Source organism: Myotis nattereri, assembly GCF_964212035.1.
Source record: "Myotis nattereri genome assembly, chromosome: 15".
Lineage (NCBI taxonomy): Eukaryota > Metazoa > Chordata > Mammalia > Chiroptera > Vespertilionidae > Myotis > Myotis nattereri.
The window spans coordinates 54,597,450-54,618,271 of NC_138090.1; the positions used below are offsets into that span (position 1 = coordinate 54,597,450).

Genomic DNA, 20,822 nt, shown 5'->3' on the forward strand with positions numbered 1-20,822 from the left:
TATTTTTTAACATGTTTTTATTGCTCTCAGAGAGAGGAAGGGAGAAGGAAAGACAGACAAACATCAACTATGAGAGAATCATTGAATGGCTGCCTCCCGCACGCCTCACACTGGGGGTCGAGCCCACAACCCGGGCATGTGCCTGACCAGGTATCTAACCAGGACCTCCTGGTTCATAGGTTGTCACTCAGCCACTAAGCAGCACCGGCCGGGCCCCAGATTTATTTATTTTTATTCCACTGGTTACGGTGAGGCCTGACTGGGTTTTTTAAAAAGCCACCAGCTGATTCTAGGTGCAGCCACGTTTGAGAACCAGTCCTCTGGGTCTTTGCTCTTCGATGTGGGGACTGTGGACACTCCATTCACCTGGGAACTTGTTAGAGAAGCAGAACCTGGGACCTTCTGGATCAGGATCGCATTTTCACCATGCCACCCTCTCCCCCCAAGCGATTCCTGGGAAGTCCCCGTGCAGGGGGACACTTTGAATGGCAAAGCCCCTCAGCAAAACTCAAACTCCAATGAGCACAGGGATCACCTGGCAAGTCTGTATAAGTACAAAATCTCTGAGGCTGTGTGGCCCTAAGAGCATGGCTTTTTTGCTAATCCTCATCTGAGGATATGTTCATTGATTTTAGAGAGTAAGGGAGCGAGAAACATTGATGTGAGAAACCGATCAGTTGCCTCACACATGCATCCCAACCTGGGATTGAATTTGAAACCTGGGTGTGTGCCCTGCCCCGGAGTCAAACCCGTGATCCTTCGGTGCGCGGGGTGATGCTCTAGCCATTGAACACACTGGCCAGGGCAACCTTGCATTTTCACAAGCATTCTTATCTCCCTTGTCACAGGTGACTCTGATCAGTTCCCACTGCTTTTATCTGACTTTCCTCCACGTGGAGATAATGGGCAGCTCTGGCTTCCCGTCTTGATGGGTGTGATCCTGGAGGCTCATGGAAACACCCGTGCTTAGCAAGTCTTCACCAGTCATTCCTTGCATTCATTCATTCATCCGCTTAGCAAAGCGTTAACTCAGTGCCTCCTGGGGATGCAAAACCCATAAGGAGAGAGTTGAATGATGACGAAAACGACGTCAGACGTGCAAGCGTCCATCCGAACGAACCAACAGGGCTCTCACCTGAGCCCGTGGTGTGGGATGTCAGGGAACTTTTCCTCCCAAGAGTAGAGCACAGAGCTGAGATATTAAGGATCAACAGGCATCAGGTGGCAACCGTGGGAGGGTAAACCTTATGTCACCTGCACCTTCTGCACCGAGGAAACGAAGATGCACAGGAGAGGAACAGCCATGTAGCCCTCAGAGGGAGGACAAAACTCCGAGTCTCCGCGGCGCTTCCCCACGACTGCAGCTTCGCGTGGTGCCAGTGACTTGGGGCGCTGTCTCGTGCCCAGCAAGGCACCTGGAGACGGACCGTGCTGCGGAGCGACAGCCCGGACGCTGGGGATAGAGAGGGATGCGCCCCAGTACCCAGGTCTGCCTGCTACGCCCCGTTTCACACGCTGCAGGAGCGGGTACCGCCCCCTCGCTACACTATTGGACAGACTGTCATGAGTGATAACAGTCAGGGCCAACGAGGGGAAAGGGGTGGGCCCTCTCGCTCAGCTCCTCCCCCTTGGCCCAGGGGATTATTTTGATTGGCAGGTGACTTCAGCTTTGAAGGCACCTGTCTGTATCCCATTAGGTGCTCGGTCTTTAACTCCCACTCAGCATGCCTTCCTCCACTTTCCCTACCCACTTCCAGGACCAACCAATGGCTTCGGGATGGAATATTCCCTCCCAACCAATTAAAAATGGCTCTAAACTTGACGGACGACTTCCCTCCCCTGATCAGCCTAGCTCCGCCCCCCTGCCAATTGGTTTAGGAAAGGGGGGCGGGTGTGTCCAATCAGCACGACACCAGCCTCTTGATTGACGCGCGGGCCCTCGCGCTGGCGTGTTGTGCCTTGAGGCGGGAGGAGGAGGAGGGACGGGGAACAAAACCTGAGCCAATCCTAGTAGCCTGCGCGGGAGGCCAATCGAACGCCGCGCCTTGAAGCAATTGTCCAATCGGTGGCAGGGGGCCGAACGCATCCCTGCCAAAAACCAATCGCACGCGCCCGAGCGGCAGGAGCGACGTGCGGCAGGAGCAATGGTAGGGCTCTATTCGGGGCTTGGGGGCGGGCCGGCGCCAGAGACGAGAAGAGCGGAGGGGAGGCCTCCTCCGCCGCCGCCATCTTGGACCGGGCCCGTCAGCTTCCGCGGAGCCATCGGCAGACACCGCGGCCTCCCTTGAGCCCCGACCCCATCGTCAGAACAACCCCGGGCCCACTTCCCCCCACCCCACTTCCGCTCCGCGCCGTTATCGCGATAGCGCCCGGGCCCGCGGCGCGAGAAAAAGGCGGCGGGCGCTCGCCTCCCTCGCCTATCGCGATACGCTCCTCAGCGGCGGCGCCAGCTCCTGTGGTGAGAGCGTCAGGCTCGACTGGGCCGGACCCCTTCCCCTCCTCCCCCCGGCGCCGTCGACCGCCTTCCCCGCCGCCCCCGCCCCTGCCACACCGCCTCCTGTCTCGACATGGCCGCCCCCGCTCGGCGCCCGGGGTCCCAGCGCGGCGCGGCCCCCCGTCCGGCGTCCGCCATCCCAGCCGAGCGCGCCCCTCCTTCCGCCGCTCCCCCCTCCGCGCCCCTCCGCGTCACCCGGAGTCCGCCCGCGACCCGGGCCGCGCGTGGCGTCCGCGTCTGCCCCGCGGGGTGCGGGGAGTGAGCCCGGGCGAGGTGCCGCCCCTCCGCGTCCGCGCGGCTGCGGGCGTGGGGTCTCCTCCGGTGCCGGTGCCGGTGCGGGACCCCCTTCCGGGCAGGGACGGCGGCCGGGCTCCCGCCGCTCGCACCCAGTGCGGTGCCCGCTCCTCGGAGACGGGGTGCGGGGGAGCCCCCCGCACGCGGGACGCCGCCGCCGGAGCCCCCGCCAGTTCGCGCTTCGTGCTCCCGGCGCCGGGGGAGCCCCGAGTCCGAACCGGGGAGCCGGAGAACCGGCCGCGGGTGTGGGGGCCTCCTGCCGCCACTCCCCTCGGGCGGGGATGGTGCTGGTCTCGGGGACGAGCTGGTCCCGACTCGCTGACACCCGTCGGCTGCCACTTGCTCCGCGCTGCTCCCCGCCTCCCGGTGTGCGCGGGGGGGCGCCCCCTCCCCTGAGCCTGCCCCCCACCCCCCCGGGCCGGGCCGGGTCGGGTCGGGGGCTGTCACCTCTGGACCTTCCTCCCCGGCCCTCGCCGCCCCGTTCGCATCAGTCCTTCCATTGGGGTGTAGCCTTTCCGGGAGGCAGGGGTACCCCCCCCCCATCCTGTGGACGTGTAAGCTTCGCAGCTCCGAAGAGCCCTCTCGGTGTCCCCAGTCCGAGAGCCGGGGTTCACCCCCACCCACCCTGCTGGCACCTCAGGGAATGAGGTTCCTGTGCGATGTTGGGGGGGGGGGGCTGTGCTTTCTCCCCGGGGCAGGGGACCTTTGTGGGGGGCGGTCCACCTGCCTGGGTGTTGGCCCATCTGTCTGTCCCTGCTGAGGGCCCGCCCCCCCCAAAGGCAGGGACAGGGGCGCAGGGCTAGTGCGTCTGCCCCGCGCTGATGGCTCAGGCTCCTGGCTGTGGGGGAAGGAGCCTGGGATGGGGGAGCGACCCCCTGTGTGTTGTCACTTTCCCTGGACTAGAGTCCTGTGGTGTCCCCTCTCCCAGGTGGGCCCCAGGGTCCAGGATCGCCTCCCAGCATCACCTCGCAGTGGCCCGAGCGTCCTGGTCCTCGTCCTCCGGGGCGGCTTGGTGTCCGTGCCCTGGACTCAGCCCTGCTCTTCCTGGGGCCTTTGCGTGACAGCTCTCCCCACCCCCAGGGGAAGTCGGGGGGCTCCCTTAGTCGGGGCCTTTCATCTCCTGAGCGTTGGCTCCCCGGGTGGAGAGCGGGGCACTCGCCCACCCTCAGCGCTGGCTCCTGAATCGCGGGATGGGCCTTCCTCTGGACCAGCAGTTCTCAACCTGTGGGTCGCGAGCAAAGAATATACACCCTGCCTATCAGATATTTGCATGATGATCCATACCAGTAGCAACATTACAGTGATGAGGCAGCAACGAAAATAATGTTACGGTTGGGTCACAACATGAGGAGCTGTATGAAAGGGTCGTGGCATCAGGAAGGTTGAGAGCCACTGCAGACCTGCTGCGGTGGGGGGTCTGGGGGGTTCCCAGAGCGGTGGGGCTCTCCTTGGCCGGCTTCCTCTGTTTGTCCTTCGCTGGGGACCTCGATGTGGGGTTTTCCTCTGTGGCTGAGTCCCCCGCCCGCTGTAGTGCCAGTCTCCAGGGCACAGGTGTCCTGGGCTGTGCTGCTGGCCCTTCTCTGGGGGAGCTGCTGCCCAGGTCACGCGTGTCCTGTCTGGGTCTTGGCTGTGTCCCTTGGAGGTTCTGCCTGAAACCTCCTCCCCGGGCTCGGGCTCTGGTTCCCCTGGTTCCCCTGGCGCCGGGCTCCCAACTCCTTCAGGACTCGCGGCTGCAGTCCCTACCCTCTAGGGCAGCGGTTCTCAACCTGTGGGTCGCGACCCCTTTGGCGGTTGAACGACCCTTTCACAGGGGTCGCCTAAGACCATCCTGCATATCAGATATTTACATGACGATTCATAACAGTAGCAACATGACAGTGATGAAGTAGCAACAAAAGTAATTTTATGGTTGGGGGTCACCACGACACGAGGAGCTGTATTAAAGGGTCGCGGCCTCAGGGAGGTTGAGAACCACTGCTCTAGGGGGTCAGCTCCTCCCTGCCAGGCATTCCGACCCTCGGGGGTGGAGCGGCCTCCCTCACGGAGGAGGCATGCAGCACCTTGGGTAGGGGTCAGCGTGTCTGCGTCCTGGGGAGAGGCAGGGAGCACGCACTCTCTGACGTCCTGTCCTCATCCCACCCTGGGCAGCAAGAGGCTTTTCTGGGCCCCTCAGCCTCATGTTGGGGTCTGGGCCCCGTGTGCTTCTTGGTTGAGTTCCCTCTGGGCAGCCCTCTCCTGGGCTCTACGGCTGCTTCCCGTCCTGGCACTGGGCAGTCGGGCTCAGCACCCCCTTGGCTGGTCAGCTGGCCCTGGGCTGACAGTGGCAGGCTCTCTGGCTGGGCCTGTTGCAGAGTAATGTTCGCCCTCCAAGCCTCAGGTGCCACACCCACTACCCCCATGCAGAGGGGTCCCTGTGGGGGGCCTCCCTGAGGTTAGGGACCTGCCCGTCTCTATGGGCCCCCGCCCGGTCCAAGGCCTGCTCTCTGGCACCCTGTCCCCCAGCAGCTACTGCCCACGTGGGAGGTAGTGTTGACTGTGAACTTAGGAGTGACTTGTTCCGGCCACATTGCGAGTCGAGTGCGGAGTGTCCGCGCAGCCGCAGGACGGTGCTGAGACACTCCCCCTGTGGGCGGGGACTGCTTGGGTTGAGGCTCGGTCGTTGTCATAGGGCTCCCTCTTCCTTGTCCCCCATCTCGGAGCCTAGGGTGCTGGGCCTTTCAGTAGAGGCCGCCTCTCGGGGGGCAGCCTGGCGTCGGGAGTCCTCGTGTGTAACCCTCGCTGCCAGGCCCCGCTCTCCCCTGGTCTTGATGTCGGGCCCTAAGGTGTAGCTTCCTCCTCCAGGCAAAGCTCCTGGTGACCCCTGAGGGCCTCAGTCCCCCTGGGGTGCCTGCAAGTTCTTCAGGGTGCAGGTGCCCCCCTGAGTCCTGGGTGCTTGCCCTGGCGGTGTGTGTTTCCGAGTCTCCATTTCCGATGCTCTGATATGTAACTCCCTCCTGCGTGCAGATAGCTCCTCTCGGCGAAGGTCCCCTTTCACCCTTCGTCTCCCGCAGAGCTCTCCTCCCAGCCTCTTGGGTGGCTGTCGCCCCTGGGTGTGGGCATGTTGTCTCCTTTGGTTTCAGCATTCGCTCTGGGATAGACTTTTTCTGCTTGGGACCCAGCCCTGTCGGTGTGGGGGGGTTAGTGCTGCCTGGTTATGGCGTGTCTGCCCCCCACGCCCCCTCTGTCCCTTACAGCTCACACACACTCAGTGCCGGCCCTTCTCTGGGGGGCGCAGCTGTTCTGTGCCTCCCGACGTGGCTGAGGGTGCCTCTCAGGTGTTAGGGGCGAGTCCCCTGCGTCCCCGACCCCTCGGTGGGAAGTGAGGCCTCCAGGTCTCACCTTCGTCCCAGCAGGCAGCTGTGCGCTGGCTCTTTTCTGCTCTGAAAAGGCGTTGGAGTGTCATCTGGGGCAAGGTGCCCCGCACTCTAGAAATTTTCCACTTCCTGGGTCACACGTACACAAAAGTATATCTGTTTCCTCATTTCAGCAAAGTTCGGGCCTGTGCTGGGCAGGTGAGGCAGCATGGAGAACTGGGCCAGGTCCTTGTCTTCGATAGTAGACTCCTCCTCCCTTTCCCGTCCCCTGCACCCCTCTTCCCAGCCCCTTTCCTGTCTGGGTTTGCGCCCACCAGAGAGTAAATGTGTGTTCCTTCCCCCTCTCTCCCAGCAGCGTCTGTCTCCACGAGAGTATGAAGAGAGTGCGCCTATAGGGCAGGGAAGATGGCGGACAAGCGCAAACTCCAAGGTACTCGGTGGCAGCCCACGCCTGCGGCCACGGGCCCTTGGAGCTCCTCCTGGGTGCCTGCTGCCCGGCAGGTGCTCACTACCTGCCCTCCTTCCTTCCTTCCGCAGGTGAGATTGACCGCTGCCTCAAGAAGGTGTCCGAGGGCGTCGAGCAGTTTGAAGACATCTGGCAGAAGGTACCGGTCTGGGCCTACGAACCTGGGTCTCCAGCGAGCAGAGCTAGGAGGAGGTGCAGGGTGTCTGGGGAGGGGATGCTGAGGACCTGAGGGAAGCAGCTCTGAGATGGGTTGGGGGGTGTCCTAAGAGTCCCGGGCACACACAGACATGTGGGCACTAGGGCAGCCCATCCTGGGGGGTGTCCTCAGAGTCCCGGCACAGACTGGCGTGCGCACTAGGGCAGCCCATCCTGGGGGGTGTCCTCAGAGTCCCGGCACAGACTGGCGTGGGCACTAGGGCAGCCCATCCTGGGGGGTGTCCTCAGAGTCCCGGCACAGACAGGCGTGGGCACTGGGGCAGCGAGTCCCACACTGACCGTGTGCGTTCTCTCCTCTCCCAGCTCCACAATGCAGCCAACGCGAACCAGAAAGAAAAGTATGAGGCTGACCTAAAGAAGGAGATTAAGAAGCTTCAAGTGAGGGGCTGGGGGCCGGGACGCCTGTGTCCTGAGGGTGGCAGGACGGGAGAGTGGACTGCTGGGTCCCAGGAAGAGGAGGGCTGGGGCCTTGGTGCCCGGGTGCCGAGGAGTCTGACTGTCTTGCTTTTCCCTTCAGCGGCTGAGGGACCAGATCAAGACATGGGTAGCGTCCAACGAGATCAAGGACAAGAGGCAGCTCATCGACAACCGCAAGCTCATTGAGACGGTAGGAGCCAGAGCCTGGCCTCAGGCGGGAGGGCCCCCGAGGTCCTGAGGAGAGAAGGGCAGGGGACAGGCTGCCAACTGCGTTCTCCACAGCAAATGGAGCGGTTCAAAGTCGTGGAGCGAGAGACCAAAACCAAAGCCTACAGCAAGGAGGGCCTGGGCCTGGCACAGAAGGTGGACCCCGCCCAGAAGGAGAAGGAGGAGGTCGGCCAGTGGCTCACGGTGAGTCGGGGCCGAGAGGAGAGGTGACCTCGGGGCCCTGCCCCAGGCATCGCAGGGGACCCTGGCTGACCCCGCCTTTGCTCCTCCCCCAGAACACGATCGACACCCTAAACATGCAGGTGGACCAGTTTGAGAGCGAAGTGGAGTCGCTGTCGGTGCAGACGCGCAAGAAGAAGGGCGACAAGGATGTGAGTGGGGCCGGCCCCCTGAGGGGGTGGGCTGGCTGGTGGGACGGGGGCTCGGGTCGGGTCAGGGCCTAGCTGACGGGGCTGGCGCAGGGAGGAGGTGAGGCAGGCCCAGTGCCTTCTGGGTGAACAGGGGCCGGCGAGGAGGAGGAGGAGGAGGAGGAGCAGGAGCAGGAGCAGGAGCAGGAGCAGTGGGGGGAGGGGAAGAGTTCTGCCTGGGTCGCACAGCGTGAGACCCGTCGGACCGGGGTGGGAGGTCCAGCAGCTGCAGCCCCGGGTCCTCAGGAGGGGACAGTGGGTACAGGCAGGCGAGGCGCGAGGAGCAGTGAGGTCTGGGACGGCCAGAGGCTGGGGCCTCGGGTTCCAGAACCCAGGATGCAGGTTGTGAGTTCGCAGGGCGCAGACCCCTGCTGTTGGCGTGGGAAGCACAGGGAGCAGAGCTGCCCTCAGGGAGCTGGCGCGGGGATGGCCTGCCAGAGGGAGGTGCAGACACGGTGTGAGAGCCGAGCGCTCTGGGGACCGGGCTCGGAGGGGGCCAGAGCCACGTGCTGAGTAACGTTCCGGTCAGCGAGGGTCTGCGTGCGGGTGGTGGTCCATGAGCTGATCACATTGTAAGCAAAAGGCTGACTTGTGATGTTGAAAGGAAAGGCTGGACCCAACTACGATGATGAAGTTGCTGCCTGAGCGGTGGTTTAAGTGGAGGAGGAGGCTCAGCATGCGTTCCCGCCCTGTGTGAGGAGTGGGCTGGGGAGGAGGGCCGCCCGGGAGCCTGCCCCCCGCCCGCACCGCAATCACACACTCGTGTGCACACACTCACTTCCCTGGTTCCCGGGTCTGTCCCTTTCTCTCTCTCCCTCCCTCTCTCTCTGTCTCTCTCCCCCTTCCGTCCCCCCCCCCCCAAGCAGTGCTGCTCCCCTCCGGCTCCCGTCCCCATCACCCCTCCCCCTGCCAAGCCCCTTCCCTTTGTTCTCATCTCTAGCTGTACCTTCCTGGGTCTCTTGATTTCTGTTCTCCCTTTCTCTCCCCTTCCCTTCTTTCCCTCTCTTCCTCCCTCTACTCACTCTCACCGCGGCCCTCCCCCCGCTACTCCAACGTGTGCACACTCACGGGCTCCTGCACACGTGATGCTTGGCGCTGTGTTCTTGCCGTGCCTTTCCTGTGTGGGGATGTTTAGGTACACGAATACTTAGGTGGTGTTACAGTTGCTACACTGCTCAGCACAGAACGGGGTGGACAGGCTGTAGCCCTGGGCAGCGGGCTGTGCCAGGCAGCCTGGGGTGGGGTGGGCCGGACCTTCCAGGTCTGCGTCAGTGCCTGACGACACATTCTCAGAACATGTCCCTGTTAAGTGGCGCGTGGTCATGTAATAGGTCCGTTCAGAGAGGGGGTTAGACTTGGGATTAAGGTGTCAAATCCCAAAGGGAATGGGGGCCTCGGAGGAGGTCCCTGGAGTGCCTGGGAGCCAGGCTTCAGATTCTGGGCTCCTCAGCGGGCACAGCTAGGGTGGGGCATGGCGTGACAAGGGCTGTGATTGTAAACCGCAAGCTCCCTCGAGTGGGGTCGTCATTATTACTGTGGGAGCCAGACAGGATGTGGGGGCCTCAGCAGAGGTGGGAGGTCCAGGCAGTCAGGCACACGCGGGGACCAGGCTGTGGGAGGCACAGGGTCTCCGAGTCCTCGCGAGTCTGCAGGGACGTCTGGGCAGCTGTGGGATCCCGGGGGGCAGGGCGGGCAGGCTCCACACTGCCCGCGCAGGGGGGGCCCGAGTGGGACTGAGGACGGGTTCTGTGGGGCAGGAGGGCTGGGCGGCGCCCGCAGCCCCTGAGCTGGCCCTGGGCTCACCAGCAGAAGCAGGACCGGATTGAGGGCCTGAAGCGGCACATCGAGAAGCACCGCTACCACGTGCGCATGCTGGAGACCATCCTGCGCATGCTGGACAACGACTCCATCCTGGTGGACGCCATCCGCAAGATCAAGGACGACGTGGAGTACTACGTCGACTCCTCTCAGGACCCCGACTTCGAGGAGAATGAGTTCCTCTATGACGACCTGGACCTCGAGGACATTCGTGAGGCCCAGGGGTGACCTGCATGCGCAGGGCGGTGGGGCCGGGCAGGGGGCGCCCCAGGCAGCTCAGCACGCCCCTCCCCTGCCCCACAGCACAGGCGCTGGTCGCCACCTCCCCCCCCAGCCACAGTCACATGGAGGACGAGATCTTCAACCAGTCGAGCAGCACGCCCACCTCCACCACCTCCAGCTCGCCCATCCCGCCCAGCCCGGCCAACTGCACCACGGTGAGGCCTGGGCCCGGCCCAGCACGGGGGCGAGGTCTCAGGGCCCACGGGAGGGTATGGAGGGCCCCAGAGAGCTGAGGAGATGGACGGCCACACGGGGTGCTGGTGTGGAGGCGGGAGGCTGGGCAGAGGTCGGGCCTGCATCCCCGAGGAGGCTGGCGGGCGGTGCTGGCTCCAGGAGACGACCTGGGACCTGGGCTTCGGTTCCCAGTGAGAATCCCCAGCGAGATGGGGCACAGGGACCTGAATGCTCTGAGGCCCGAGGGGTCAGCTGGTGACAGGTCCTGGGGTTTCAGAGATGATGCGTTTCTGACTGTGCCTCCCTCACCTCAGGAAAACTCTGAAGATGACAAGAAGAGGGGACGCTCCACGGACAGTGAAGTCAGCCAGGTGGGTCTGAGGGGCATGTCGCTTGCTCCTTCTTTGGTTCCCAAAGGTGCACTGAAGCCTGAGGATGGCCACAGTGCGGGCTCTGGGACAGGCTGCCCTGAGGGGCCAGGGGCAGGCAGGCACGGGCTGTGGTCCAGGCATGGCCCGGGCGCCTCCCTGGCAGGGAGGTCAGAAGCTGCTCCGGAGGGCATATCCGCCCTGGGTGTGGAGGGAGACGAGCTTGCCCAGTGGGGAAGGGTGACGTTCCTGGGCCAGGTAGTGGCAGGTAACAGGCGTCGTCAGTGGTCAGTGAAACCCAAAGTGCCACGCGGTGAGCCCGCCAGGTGTGCGGGGCCGGCTGTGAGCGCAGGGCCGAGGGTGGCCGGGCCGAGAGCCCGGAGGGACCCTGTGCAGCCTCGGGAAGGGCCCTTTCTCTGGGAGGTTCTGGGTCTTGGCTGCGCTGTGCCTGGTCTGCTGGATTTCCCTGGGGGGGAAGCACTCAGGGTTCCTTTCTCCCCTGGTGGCCCCGAGAATCAGCGCCTCCCGGGCAGCACACCTTGGGAGACGCTGCTTGAGTGGTGTCTCCCGGTGGGAGCGGAGCAGGCCCCAGGCCCTAGCTCTCCGTGGGCCACGGGAGGGCCGTCCCGGGCCCTGAGGCAGGCAGTGGCGAGGCTGTGAGGTGCCAGGAAGGAGTCAGCACGTGTCCCGCTGGGTGTGTGGTGAGCACAAGGGGCCGGGGCATCAGGACAGGCCCAGGTGGCCAAGAGCAAGTCTTTGCCAGCAGCTTGGCTCGGAGCGCCATGGGCGCGCCACCAGCCTGCTTCCTGGGCGGTGCTCATAGGCCCCACGAGGTGCTTAGCCCTCTACGTGATGGGCGGGATCACTGTCCGGTGCAGCTCTTTCCTTCTCTTGGGCTCGGGCTGGTTCCATCTCGCCTCACGTGAGGCCGTAGGTGTTTGCACTTGGCCGTGGCACGGACAGCGGGTTTCTCTTGTGTGTGTCACGTCCCTCTGGGGGACGTTGTGGGGACAGGCGCAGGCTGGGTGGGGCTGGGAAGGCATCAGTGTCTGAAGCACGAAGGTGGCTGTGGAAGCCATTCCGGTGAGGCCGCCCAGCCCCGGGAAGGGGTGCCGGAGGCTCGGCATGGCGTCCCTGCTGGCCCGCGGGTCCTGACCCTCCTCTCTCCCCCTGCAGTCTCCAGCCAAAAACGGCTCCAAGCCGGTCCACAGCAGCCAGCACTCTCAGTCCCCCGCCGTGCCGCCCAGCTACCCGGCCGGCCCCCCGCCCGCCACCTCAGCTCTGAGCACCACCCCCGGCAACAACGGGGCCCCCGCCCCGGCAGCACCTCCAAGTGCCCTGGGCCCCAAGGCCAGCCCCGCTCCTAGCCACACCTCGGGCACCCCCGCCCCCTACGCCCAGGCTGTGGCCCCACCAGCCCCCAGTGGGCCCAGTGCTGCCCAGCCCCGGCCCCCCAGCGTCCAGCCCGGCGGGGGAGGTGGTGGAGGCAGCGGCAGCAGTAACAGCAGTGGAAGTGGAGGTGCCAGCAAGCAGAACGGTGCCACCAGTGAGTGGGGCTCCTGGGGAGCAGGGGGTGCTGGGGAGCAGGGGGTGCTGGGGAGCAGGGGTGCTGGGGAGCAGCGGGTGCTGGGGAGCAGGGGGTGCTGGGGTGCTGGGGTAGCTGCTGGTGGCCTCGGTCATCCCCTCTTTCTTCCCCCAGGTTACAGCTCCGTCGTAGCGGACAGCCCGGCGGAGGTGGCTCTCAGCAGCAGTGGGGGCAACAATGCCAGCAGCCAGGCTCTGGGCCCCCCATCTGGCCCCCACAACCCACCCTCCAGCACCTCGTGAGTGTCGGCCTCCGTCGGGGTTGGGGACAGGCACGCACAGGCACGGGGTACCCACTGTTGCCCATGGTGCAGACACAGGCCTTGCCCTGCCCGTTGGCACCCTCACGAGCCGTGTCCCACCTCTTTTGGTCTGGGACATGGGGCACGGGTCCCCCAGCTTTGCCCTTTGCGACGTAAAGCGTTCCTCACTGATGGGGTTCTCAGCCCACACCCCCTTGGGCAGTCTGACTTCCTCTTTCCCGGAGGAACTCTGGTTTGGCCCCAGCCCCCCTTTTCTGTTCCTGCCCCACCATCACCCGACTCCATGGAGGGTTCTGTCTGCTCCCCAAAGTGAAAGACCCCCCCAAAGTCCTCCTCCCCGTCCCCAGCCACCTTCCCCTGGTCCCCGATGCCCAGGACAGCGCCCCACGAGAGCTTCCCCCCGGGGTGGGACCTCGGGGAGCCTGTTCCCACTCACCCCTCCTCTCCGGGGGGCTCCCAAGGGGGTGTCTGCCTGAGGCACATCTTGTGGCTGGAACACCCACTCACACCCTGCTCCGTGGACCGTCCAGAGGCCGCCCTGTTTCCTAGTGGATGTCGGCTGCACGGCCTGGAGCGCCGAGTCTTCCCACCTGGCAGCTCTCCTCCCAGAGAGCCCTCCCTCCCCCCGTCCCTCAGCCCACCCCTCGCGGTCCCTCTGCTGCTGCCGGCCGCCTCCCTGTTCTCTCCCTCGTCACCCTTCCTGTCCGTCCCACCGTGGGGACACTCCCATGAGCCCCCTCTTCTGTCTTCTCTCCAGGAAGGAATCCAGTGCAGCTGCCCCAGCAGGCGCTGGGGGCGTGGCCCCAGGCTCAGGGAACAGCGCTGGGGGACCCAGCCTCCTCGTGCCACTTCCTGTGAACCCCCCCAGCTCCCCGACACCCAGCTTCAGTGATGCCAAGGCCGCTGGCGCCCTGCTCAATGGACCCCCGCAGTTCAGCGCCGCCCCGGAGATCAAGGTGGGTGCCAAGCCTGTGTGTCTTGCCCCTGCCAGCTTTGCCCAGACCTTCGCTGCACACCCGCGCCCCCCCCCCCCCCCCACACACACACCCCAGGCCTCCACTGCCACCCCCGGCTCCACTCCTCACACCGTCACTGCTTTCTCTCTGGTCTTTTCCTTCCTCCTGCACCCTCACCGTCTCGGGGTCCCCACCCCCACTGCTCCCCGGCCTTGCCCTGCGCCTGGTGGTGCTCACTCGCCTGCTGCCTGCTCTCCAGGCGCCAACCATCCTCGCTCCCTCCAGTTCTGTCTCCATTTCTCCTCCTAAGACACATTGTACTTCATTCACACAAACACTGTCCAGCTCACGGCCCTCCTGCTCCCTTGAGGAAGTCACCTAAGTTGAGGAAACGCCTGCTGACGTCTGCTCTGGCGTCTGTGTGTGAATGCACCCAGCACCGCCTTCCGTGCGGACAGAGCCCCGCCGGGTGGGAGCGCGCCTGGCCCCTGTGGTCTCACCTGTGGCGACGGCCCTGCAAGGCCTCTTGGGGGTGTGACCAAGCGGGGACCGGATGGGGCAGGTGGGGTCCCAGTGGCAGGAAATGCTGACGGAGGAAGAGAAGTGGGTGTCTGCTGAGTTCTACGCAGGCTCATGTCGGAGTGGTCGTTAGAAGGCTGGGGTGGGGGGGGGGTTCAGCAGAGAGAGGAGGTGTCCTCTCTGCAGGAGGGGGTGCAGGCCGGCTGCCTGACCTGGTGGGGTGTCGCCATTGAGGGCGGGGGTCCTGATCGCCATCAGCAGGACACTGCGGTTAGACCCGGCTCCACGGGCAGCGTGATGCCCACTGCCCGGGTCCAAGCCCGCGTTGCGCTCTATTCCCCCTCCGCCCGACTCAGCAGTCACCACGGGTGACATTGGCTGGAAGGCTGGGAACCAGAGCCAGCACTCCCACCGAGAGGTGCAAGGGCAGGAAGTTCACGTGTCCGTGTCCTGGAGCAGGCCCTCCGCTGGGAGGTCCCACAGGGAGGGACTGCTGGGGTGAGTGGTGGGAGCTTGGAGAGGACCTGGGGCCCGGGGAGAACAGGACGGAGGTGCTGTGAAGGTCTGGGTGGCGAGGACAGCCGGGCTGGGGCGCGGAGGGAGACGCAAGCGGGAGGAGGTGCTCCCCGCGTTGAAGGAGGGGTGCCGCACATGTGCATAGCAGGTGGTTTCTTCTCTGCGTGCCCCGTCCTGCAGCGTCTGCAGCGTCAGCGCATGTCCGGCTCTGCTGGGGGTGCTTCCCTGGCCAGTGCCCCCGTTAGGGCCGCAGCGAACACTGTCTCACACGAAAGGCTCTGGCTGTGCCACCCTCCCCCGAGCAGATGAGTCCCCGCACCAGCCCTCTGCCTGGGGCCTGAGCCACCCGTTCCCTCCCCAGGCCCCCGAGCCCCTCAGCTCCCTGAAGTCCATGGCAGAGAGGGCAGCTCTCAGCTCCGCCATCGAGGACCCCGTGCCAACGCTGCACCTGACTGAGCGAGGTGAGGGTCCCGGTGCTGTGGGGGCAGCCCCGCGAGGAAGGGCGCCCACCCAGCCTCACCCAGGGGCCTGGCCCTGCCCTCCCCACAGACATCATCCTGAGCAGCACGGCAGCTCCTCCGGCCTCGGCCCAGCCGCCTCTGCAGCTTTCGGAGGTGAACATCCCGCTGTCCCTGGGGGTGTGCCCCCTGGGGCCTGTGCCCCTCACCAAGGAGCAGCTCTACCAGCAGGCCATGGAAGAGGCCGCCTGGCACCACATGCCCCACCCCTCAGACTCAGAGCGGATCAGGTGAGGGGCTGCGGGGAGGGGACCCAAGTCTAGGGAGGAGGCTGGGGTGGGGAACTGGTCCCCAGTCCTGAGACCAGTAAAGCTTGCTGGGCACCTGACGTGGGCTCCACGGTAGGTGGGGATGAGTTCAGGCTGGGCGATCAGGCGACAGACGCTCCCATTGATCCCCGGGCGGTGGGCGGGAGAGAGAGGTGAGAGCGCGGTGGGGGCCTTCTGCCACCCCGATACAGCAGGGGTGGCAGGCACTGGCACTAACACACCGGCCCCCCACAGACAGTACCTCCCCCGGAACCCCTGCCCGACGCCCCCCTACCACCACCAGATGCCACCCCCGCACTCGGACACCGTGGAATTCTACCAGCGCCTGTCCACCGAGACGCTCTTCTTCATCTTCTACTATCTGGAGGTACAGCAGGGCCCCCGGGGCAGCCTCGGGCCCCCCGGCTTCGCCGCCACCGCCGCTGTCCCCCCTCGGGCTGGAGGGGTGAGGTGGGTGCCCCACTGCGGCCACCGGGACCGCACCCCTCCCCATTCCCCCAGTCCTGGGCCCCCCCAAACCAAACCCGTCCTGGTCCCCACTTCAGCACAGGGGGGTCAGAATGGCTGAGGCGGAGGGCTAGGTTGCCCACCCCCAGTGCCCGTCCCATTTAGCTGTCCCTGCAGGCTGCTTGCTGTCCCTGCGGGCAGCCTTTCTGTGACCCCCGGGCGTCACGTGTAGCCTCCGCCCTCATCCCGCCTGGGAAGCCTAGGCCGCCTCTTCCGAGCACTCCTCATGCATTAGTCTCTCTTCCTTCTCCAAGCTTCTCTGGAAGCACTCCCACCTCCTGTCTCCTTTTCCTTCTGGCCAGCACTGGTATGTTCTGTGCCCCGCCCGGCTCCTGCTGGAGGGTCCAGCCCATCTTGGTCTGTGGCGGGGCCCGGGGTCAGCCCTGATGCCCTGCCCATCCCCCTTGCCCCTCCCATCTGGGGGGCCCCCTGACCCCCCGCTGCACCCTTCCTCCCCCAGGGCACTAAGGCGCAGTACCTGGCAGCCAAGGCCCTGAAGAAGCAGTCGTGGCGGTTCCACACCAAGTACATGATGTGGTTCCAGAGGCACGAGGAGCCCAAGACCATCACCGACGAGTTCGAGCAGGTGAGGCCCCGCCCCTCACCACCCTGCGGCCAGCTCACCTGTCTGTCATTCACACTAAGCAACTCCTAGTCACCCTAGGTCCTGGCCTAAACGCCCCCTCCTCGGGGAGCCTCCCCCAGCCACACACCCTGTGCCTGTCCGCTCCCCACGGCCACGCTGCCCAGAGCCTTGCCGCTGCCTCCCTGCGTGTGCCTAGCCCTCACTCAGCAAGTGCGAATGGGGAAGCTGTTACTGTCTGAATGGCCTTCTCCAGTTCCAGTGATGGTGGGCCTCCTTACAAAACGCTCAGGGGACTCAACCTGGGTGTGACCCGCCTCCAGCTGGGGCCCTGGCGAGGCACTGAAACCTGTGCCATTTCCGTTTTCTGTAAAAACGGGGTGACGGGCCCCCCTTACGCAGTGGTGAGGATTGAATGAGTTAGTCGTGTGTGTACGTGGCGGGTGCCTGCCATGGAGGGTCCTGGGCGCGCTGCACTTGTCCCAGCGTGCTTTCACTTGGTGCCTGATGGTTGTGTCCTCAGAGGACAGCCCGCTCCCCTCGGTTCCTGCAGGTTCTTTGAAGCATTTCAGCCGCTCAGAGCCCAGCCCCATTCCCACAGGCCTCTGACCTACAGACCTGTCCCCTCCTGGTTGGGTCCAAAGTACCTGCCAAGTTAGTGTATTTCCAGGCATCACTCCTCCAGAAAGACCCGCCCACCAGGCACCAGTGACCGTCAGTGCGCACACAGCTGTCCGTCTAGCCGGGGTGCTGGCCTCGGGGGGGCGGAGATGCAGCGCTAGGACGCCACGGCCTCCTGAGAAGCAGGACTTTGCAAAGTGCGGGGCCAAGGCCCTGCTCTGCTGTGTGACCTCTGTGCCTCCCTCTGCTTCCCCGAAAGTGGGCGTGGTAACCCTTCCTGCCCGTGGAGAGCATGCCATGCTGGAGGGCGCAGGGTCAGGGCCTGGCACCTCCACGGCCCGAGAACAGTCCCCTTTGTCAGCTCGGCCCCGCCCCCAGCACCTCCCGTCCGCTCACTGCCCGCCTTCTCCCCGGCCAGGGCACCTACATCTACTTCGACTACGAGAAGTGGGGCCAGCGCAAGAAGGAAGGCTTCACCTTCGAGTACCGCTACCTGGAGGACCGGGACCTCCAGTGACACCGGCCGCCCCCACCCCCCCCAGCATGCTGACCCCTGCCCCGAGGGCTCCGCCCCGGAAGACGGGGAGGCCCCAGGCCATGGGGCAGCCCCCTCCCCCAGGAAGCAAGGAGGGGCCGGGAGGTTTTCTCTTCCTCTCAGCCCCACCCTGGGGGCCTGGGGGCGAGGGCTGCCCCCTCCTCCCCTCTCGAGTTGAGGGACATTTTTTGGTAAACCTATTTTCATTTTGGAAAATATTTATGAATAAATAGTTTTATATGACGGCTGGCGGCAGCAGCCTCTCCTGTACCCTCAGGAGTCAGTGAGCCAGAGGGGGGTCCTGCCAGCGGGGGCGCCGGGCCAGCTGGGGGTTGAACTGGGAGTTGTACCGCCTCCGCCGATCGTCTGTCTCTTCTGGCGGCTCCTCCTGTTGTGACCCCCCTCGGACCCGGGCCAGCAGGGCCTCCGCCCGCGCCCTCTCAGTGGCTTCCCGCCGAAGGCGTTCAGCTCGAAGCTGGTCCAGGGACGGGGATCTGGGGGAAGGAGAATCAGGTTAGAAAGCTGAGCGGCCCCAGCTTCCCCCAAGAGGGAGCAGCCACCGCCACCGCCCCCCCCCGCCCCCCCCCCCCCCTGTATCTGACGTGCTCCTGGAGCCTCTGGGACCAGGAAACGGACCTCCCGCCAGGGACCAGGACCTGTGCTGCCCTGTGGGCCTCTGTCCGCCCCAGTCTCAACAATGAGGTGCCCCTTCAGATCAGGAGAGGCTGCTGCTCATCAGCTGGGTGACACTGCACACACCCGGGCCTCTCAGCCTCCGTTCCCCCCCTGTGCTCGGGTCTGCCGCCCAGCAACAGGCCTGCTTCTGCGCTAACCCTGCGGTTCTCAGAGCTCCAGGACCCCCCAGGGCGCCTGTGTCCCACCGGCCATCAGCGCAGTGGACCCTCCACGTCACTCATGCAGCCCCTGGGAGCCACTACACACTGAAAAGCTAACAGTGTGGCTGTGAAAACAGGCTGGACCTTGCCGAGCCCCCAGGGTCGCTGAGAACCACCTCTGCCCAGCCAGCCTGTCCCAGAGCCCCGGCACCCACGCGGGCTCCTCCTCACTCTTTGGGGCGCTGTTTCTCAGGCCCCGCTTCCTTTCTGCTGCGTCCGCCGTGGTCACCGCTGTGCCTTCTCTTCTTCCCCAAATGTTTCTGCATCTCCAGCAGAGGGTCCAGGCGGTTCTTGACCTTCACATCTGGTCCTGGGCCGGGCGGGGGCGCCCCTCGCTCCGGGGGCAGCTGGTACCAAGGGGGCTGGGTCTGGGCTTCGGCCGCGCTCTGGCCCAGGTACGTCAGGATGCCCAGCGCTTTCTCCTGCTTCTCCTGGGGCGACAGGAAGCCGGAAGATGGTCAGGTGTGTCTCCCCACAGGGAGCCCTGGGTGTGAACATGGACTCCCATGGCTGGGGGGGCGGAACCTGTCGTTCAGCCACGTGTTGAGGGCCTGTCATGAGCCAGCTCTGCTCCGTGCTGGAGACACGGGACCATCACAGGTGGGGTCCTGCACCGGGCGCGGTGGCGGCTCTAACAGCACGGGGAGGGGGAGGCACTTGGAGGACAAATCTGAACAAGCAGGCCAGGCAGAGAAGAGGCTGAGGCAGGGGAGGACAGGACCTGATTCATTTTACAAAGCTCAGATCCCTTCCCTCGGGTCTGTGCCTGAGGGGTCTGTGCCTGCAGCCTCAGGCCTGGGGTGGGGTGGGGTGGGGTGGGGTGGGGGGAGTGACCAGCTTCCACGCCCAAGCCTCCTCGGCCTGGAGGGCTACGACCAGAGCTCCCTGCGCCCCCTTCAGTCTGTTCTGGGTCCATTAGCTCACTTGGTCCCCAACTGTCCTAGGCACCTGAGGGCAGTGCCCCTCCCCGCTGCTCCCTGCCTGACATGGGTGAGTGAGGCCGCTTACTTTCTCCTGTCGCTTTTCCTCCTCATACTCTTTGTTGCTTCCGGTCACCCCTTTCCCCTCCTCCAGCAGCTCCCGAAACAGGTCCACAGGGCCAGAACTCGGGGCCCCCGCATCTGCTGCTTCGAGCTCCGGTAGCGAGTTCCGATGCCTGGCTTTCTTCCGCAGGAATTCTGTGCGGGCCTGGCGGGGAGAAAGTTATGGGCAGAACATTCAGAACCTAGATGTGATCCGAGGAACCGCGAGTGTGGTGCTGCCACAGAGAATTGTGCTGGGGGCCCCGGAGAGGCACCTTCCCAGCCTGGGGAGGAGGGGAAATGAGGCGCCGGCTGGTTTGGAAGATGCCTTTCAACCACAGGCCAGAGGGTTTCCCAGCCTCAGTGACACAGCAGATAACCATGGAGGCAGCCAAACATCAGGACAGGCGACCTGAGTTCCAGACAGGGCTCCAAGTCACTGCCCAAGTCGAATTTTTAATATTTTTAACACAGAAAGGGCGAGAGATACATTGATTTTTAAAATGTATTTATTTTAGAGAGGGAGAGAAACATTGATTGGCTGCCTCCTCCAGGCACCACACTGGGGATTGAGCCCGCTTGACTGGAATCGAACCCAGGACCCTTCAGTCTGCAGCCCGACGCTCTCTCCACTGAGCAAACCAGCCAGGGCGGGATACATCGATGTGTTGTTCCACTCACCTAAGCATTCACTGGTGGTTACGTGTATGCGCCCTGGTTGGGGATCGCACCCACAACCTTCTATGGGGGACAACGCTGTAACCAACTGAGCTACCTGGCCGGCTCCCGGTCGGTTTCCAATCTCTACTGACACGTGAATTTAAAAAGCCCAGGCTACCTCCCAGCCAGCGCTGAGGACCACCAGGTGTGCACCGGACAGGTGAAGGAGCTACACAGGGAGCGCGTCTCCCGTGTGGGGGTGGGGGGTGGACGGGCAGTGCAAAGGCTCCCCACGGAGAGGCCTTGGCTCGCGCCCGTCACTCCGCCCTCTGCTCCGGGGGCTGATGGCAGCGCCCCTCCGACCACCACCCGAGCTGCAGGGATGCCGCGAGTGGAGCGCTCTGCGCGGGAGGGCATCCAGTAGGCGCTCAATAAACACACTACAAGCAAACTACAGAGTGGCCCGAGCTTCCCGGAACTGCTCCGGGGTTCCTTTATTCATACGCTCCTGCTCTGTGCCCGGCAGCGCTCCGGCCTCGCGAACAAGAGCCGAGGAAACTAGACCGAGGAAGGTTCCACGGTTCCCACCCCGCGCGGGACGCACTGCGCCTGCGCGCCGCCTCCACTTCCGGCCCCTACCGCGCCTGCGCGCTGGGCCCAGGGGCCCGCCCGGCCGCTTTCGTAGCCTACCTCTTGCTGAGCGAGCAGCACCCTCCGTTCGCGCTCTTTCTCCTCCTCCCGGGCCTGGGCCTCATCGCGCCGCACGCGGGCTACATTGTCCTTGTTCCGGACGTGCCAGCTCTTCTTGGGCAAGATGTTCATGGCGCCGTGACGTCCGCAGACTGGCAGGCCCGCC

General features: G+C 64.7%; 2 protein-coding genes across 3 annotated transcripts; one reads left to right on the forward strand and one right to left on the reverse strand.

Moving 5' to 3' along the window:
* The first annotated feature begins 2,370 nt into the window (after positions 1-2,370).
* CNOT3 (CCR4-NOT transcription complex subunit 3) lies at positions 2,371-17,631 on the forward strand. 2 transcript variants are annotated; one of them, XM_081107485.1, is made up of 18 exons: positions 2,371-2,458; positions 6,497-6,571; positions 6,679-6,746; positions 7,127-7,201; positions 7,341-7,430; positions 7,523-7,651; positions 7,744-7,839; positions 9,682-9,904; positions 9,997-10,130; positions 10,464-10,520; positions 11,694-12,063; positions 12,217-12,340; positions 13,122-13,320; positions 14,717-14,816; positions 14,905-15,103; positions 15,377-15,509; positions 16,110-16,235; positions 17,272-17,631. In XM_081107485.1, exons 2-18 carry the CDS (start codon positions 6,547-6,549, stop codon positions 17,368-17,370), a joined length of 2,247 nt encoding a protein of 748 aa, XP_080963611.1. In that variant the 5' UTR covers positions 2,371-2,458; positions 6,497-6,546; the 3' UTR covers positions 17,371-17,631. The 2 variants fall into 2 exon arrangements, with proteins under 2 accessions (XP_080963611.1, XP_080963612.1); XM_081107486.1 differs by having other exon boundaries at positions 9,685-9,904.
* Positions 17,599-20,822, reverse strand: LENG1 (leukocyte receptor cluster member 1). Its single transcript, XM_081108218.1, has 4 exons — positions 20,657-20,822; positions 19,293-19,472; positions 18,456-18,715; positions 17,599-17,882 (listed from the first exon to the last, which is right to left on the reverse strand). Exons 1-4 carry the CDS (start codon positions 20,786-20,788, stop codon positions 17,669-17,671), a joined length of 786 nt encoding a protein of 261 aa, XP_080964344.1. The 5' UTR covers positions 20,789-20,822; the 3' UTR covers positions 17,599-17,668.

Excerpts from the sequence above, each read along its gene's own strand:
- CNOT3 (XM_081107485.1), top strand. The coding sequence starts at position 6,547 with ATGGCGGACAAGCGCAAACTCCAAG. Across the intron at positions 12,064-12,216 it reads CAAGCAGAACGGTGCCACCA|GTTACAGCTCCGTCGTAGCG; the intron begins GTGAGTGGGGCT and ends TTCTTCCCCCAG. Across the intron at positions 13,321-14,716 it reads GCGCCGCCCCGGAGATCAAG|GCCCCCGAGCCCCTCAGCTC; the intron begins GTGGGTGCCAAG and ends TTCCCTCCCCAG.
- LENG1 (XM_081108218.1), bottom strand. The coding sequence starts at position 20,788 with ATGAACATCTTGCCCAAGAAGAGCTGGCACGTCCGGAACAAGGACAAT. Across the intron at positions 19,473-20,656 it reads TGCTGCTCGCTCAGCAAGAG|GCCCGCACAGAATTCCTGCG; the intron begins GTAGGCTACGAA and ends TCTCCCCGCCAG. Across the intron at positions 18,716-19,292 it reads AGGAAAAGCGACAGGAGAAA|GAGAAGCAGGAGAAAGCGCT; the intron begins GTAAGCGGCCTC and ends CTGTCGCCCCAG.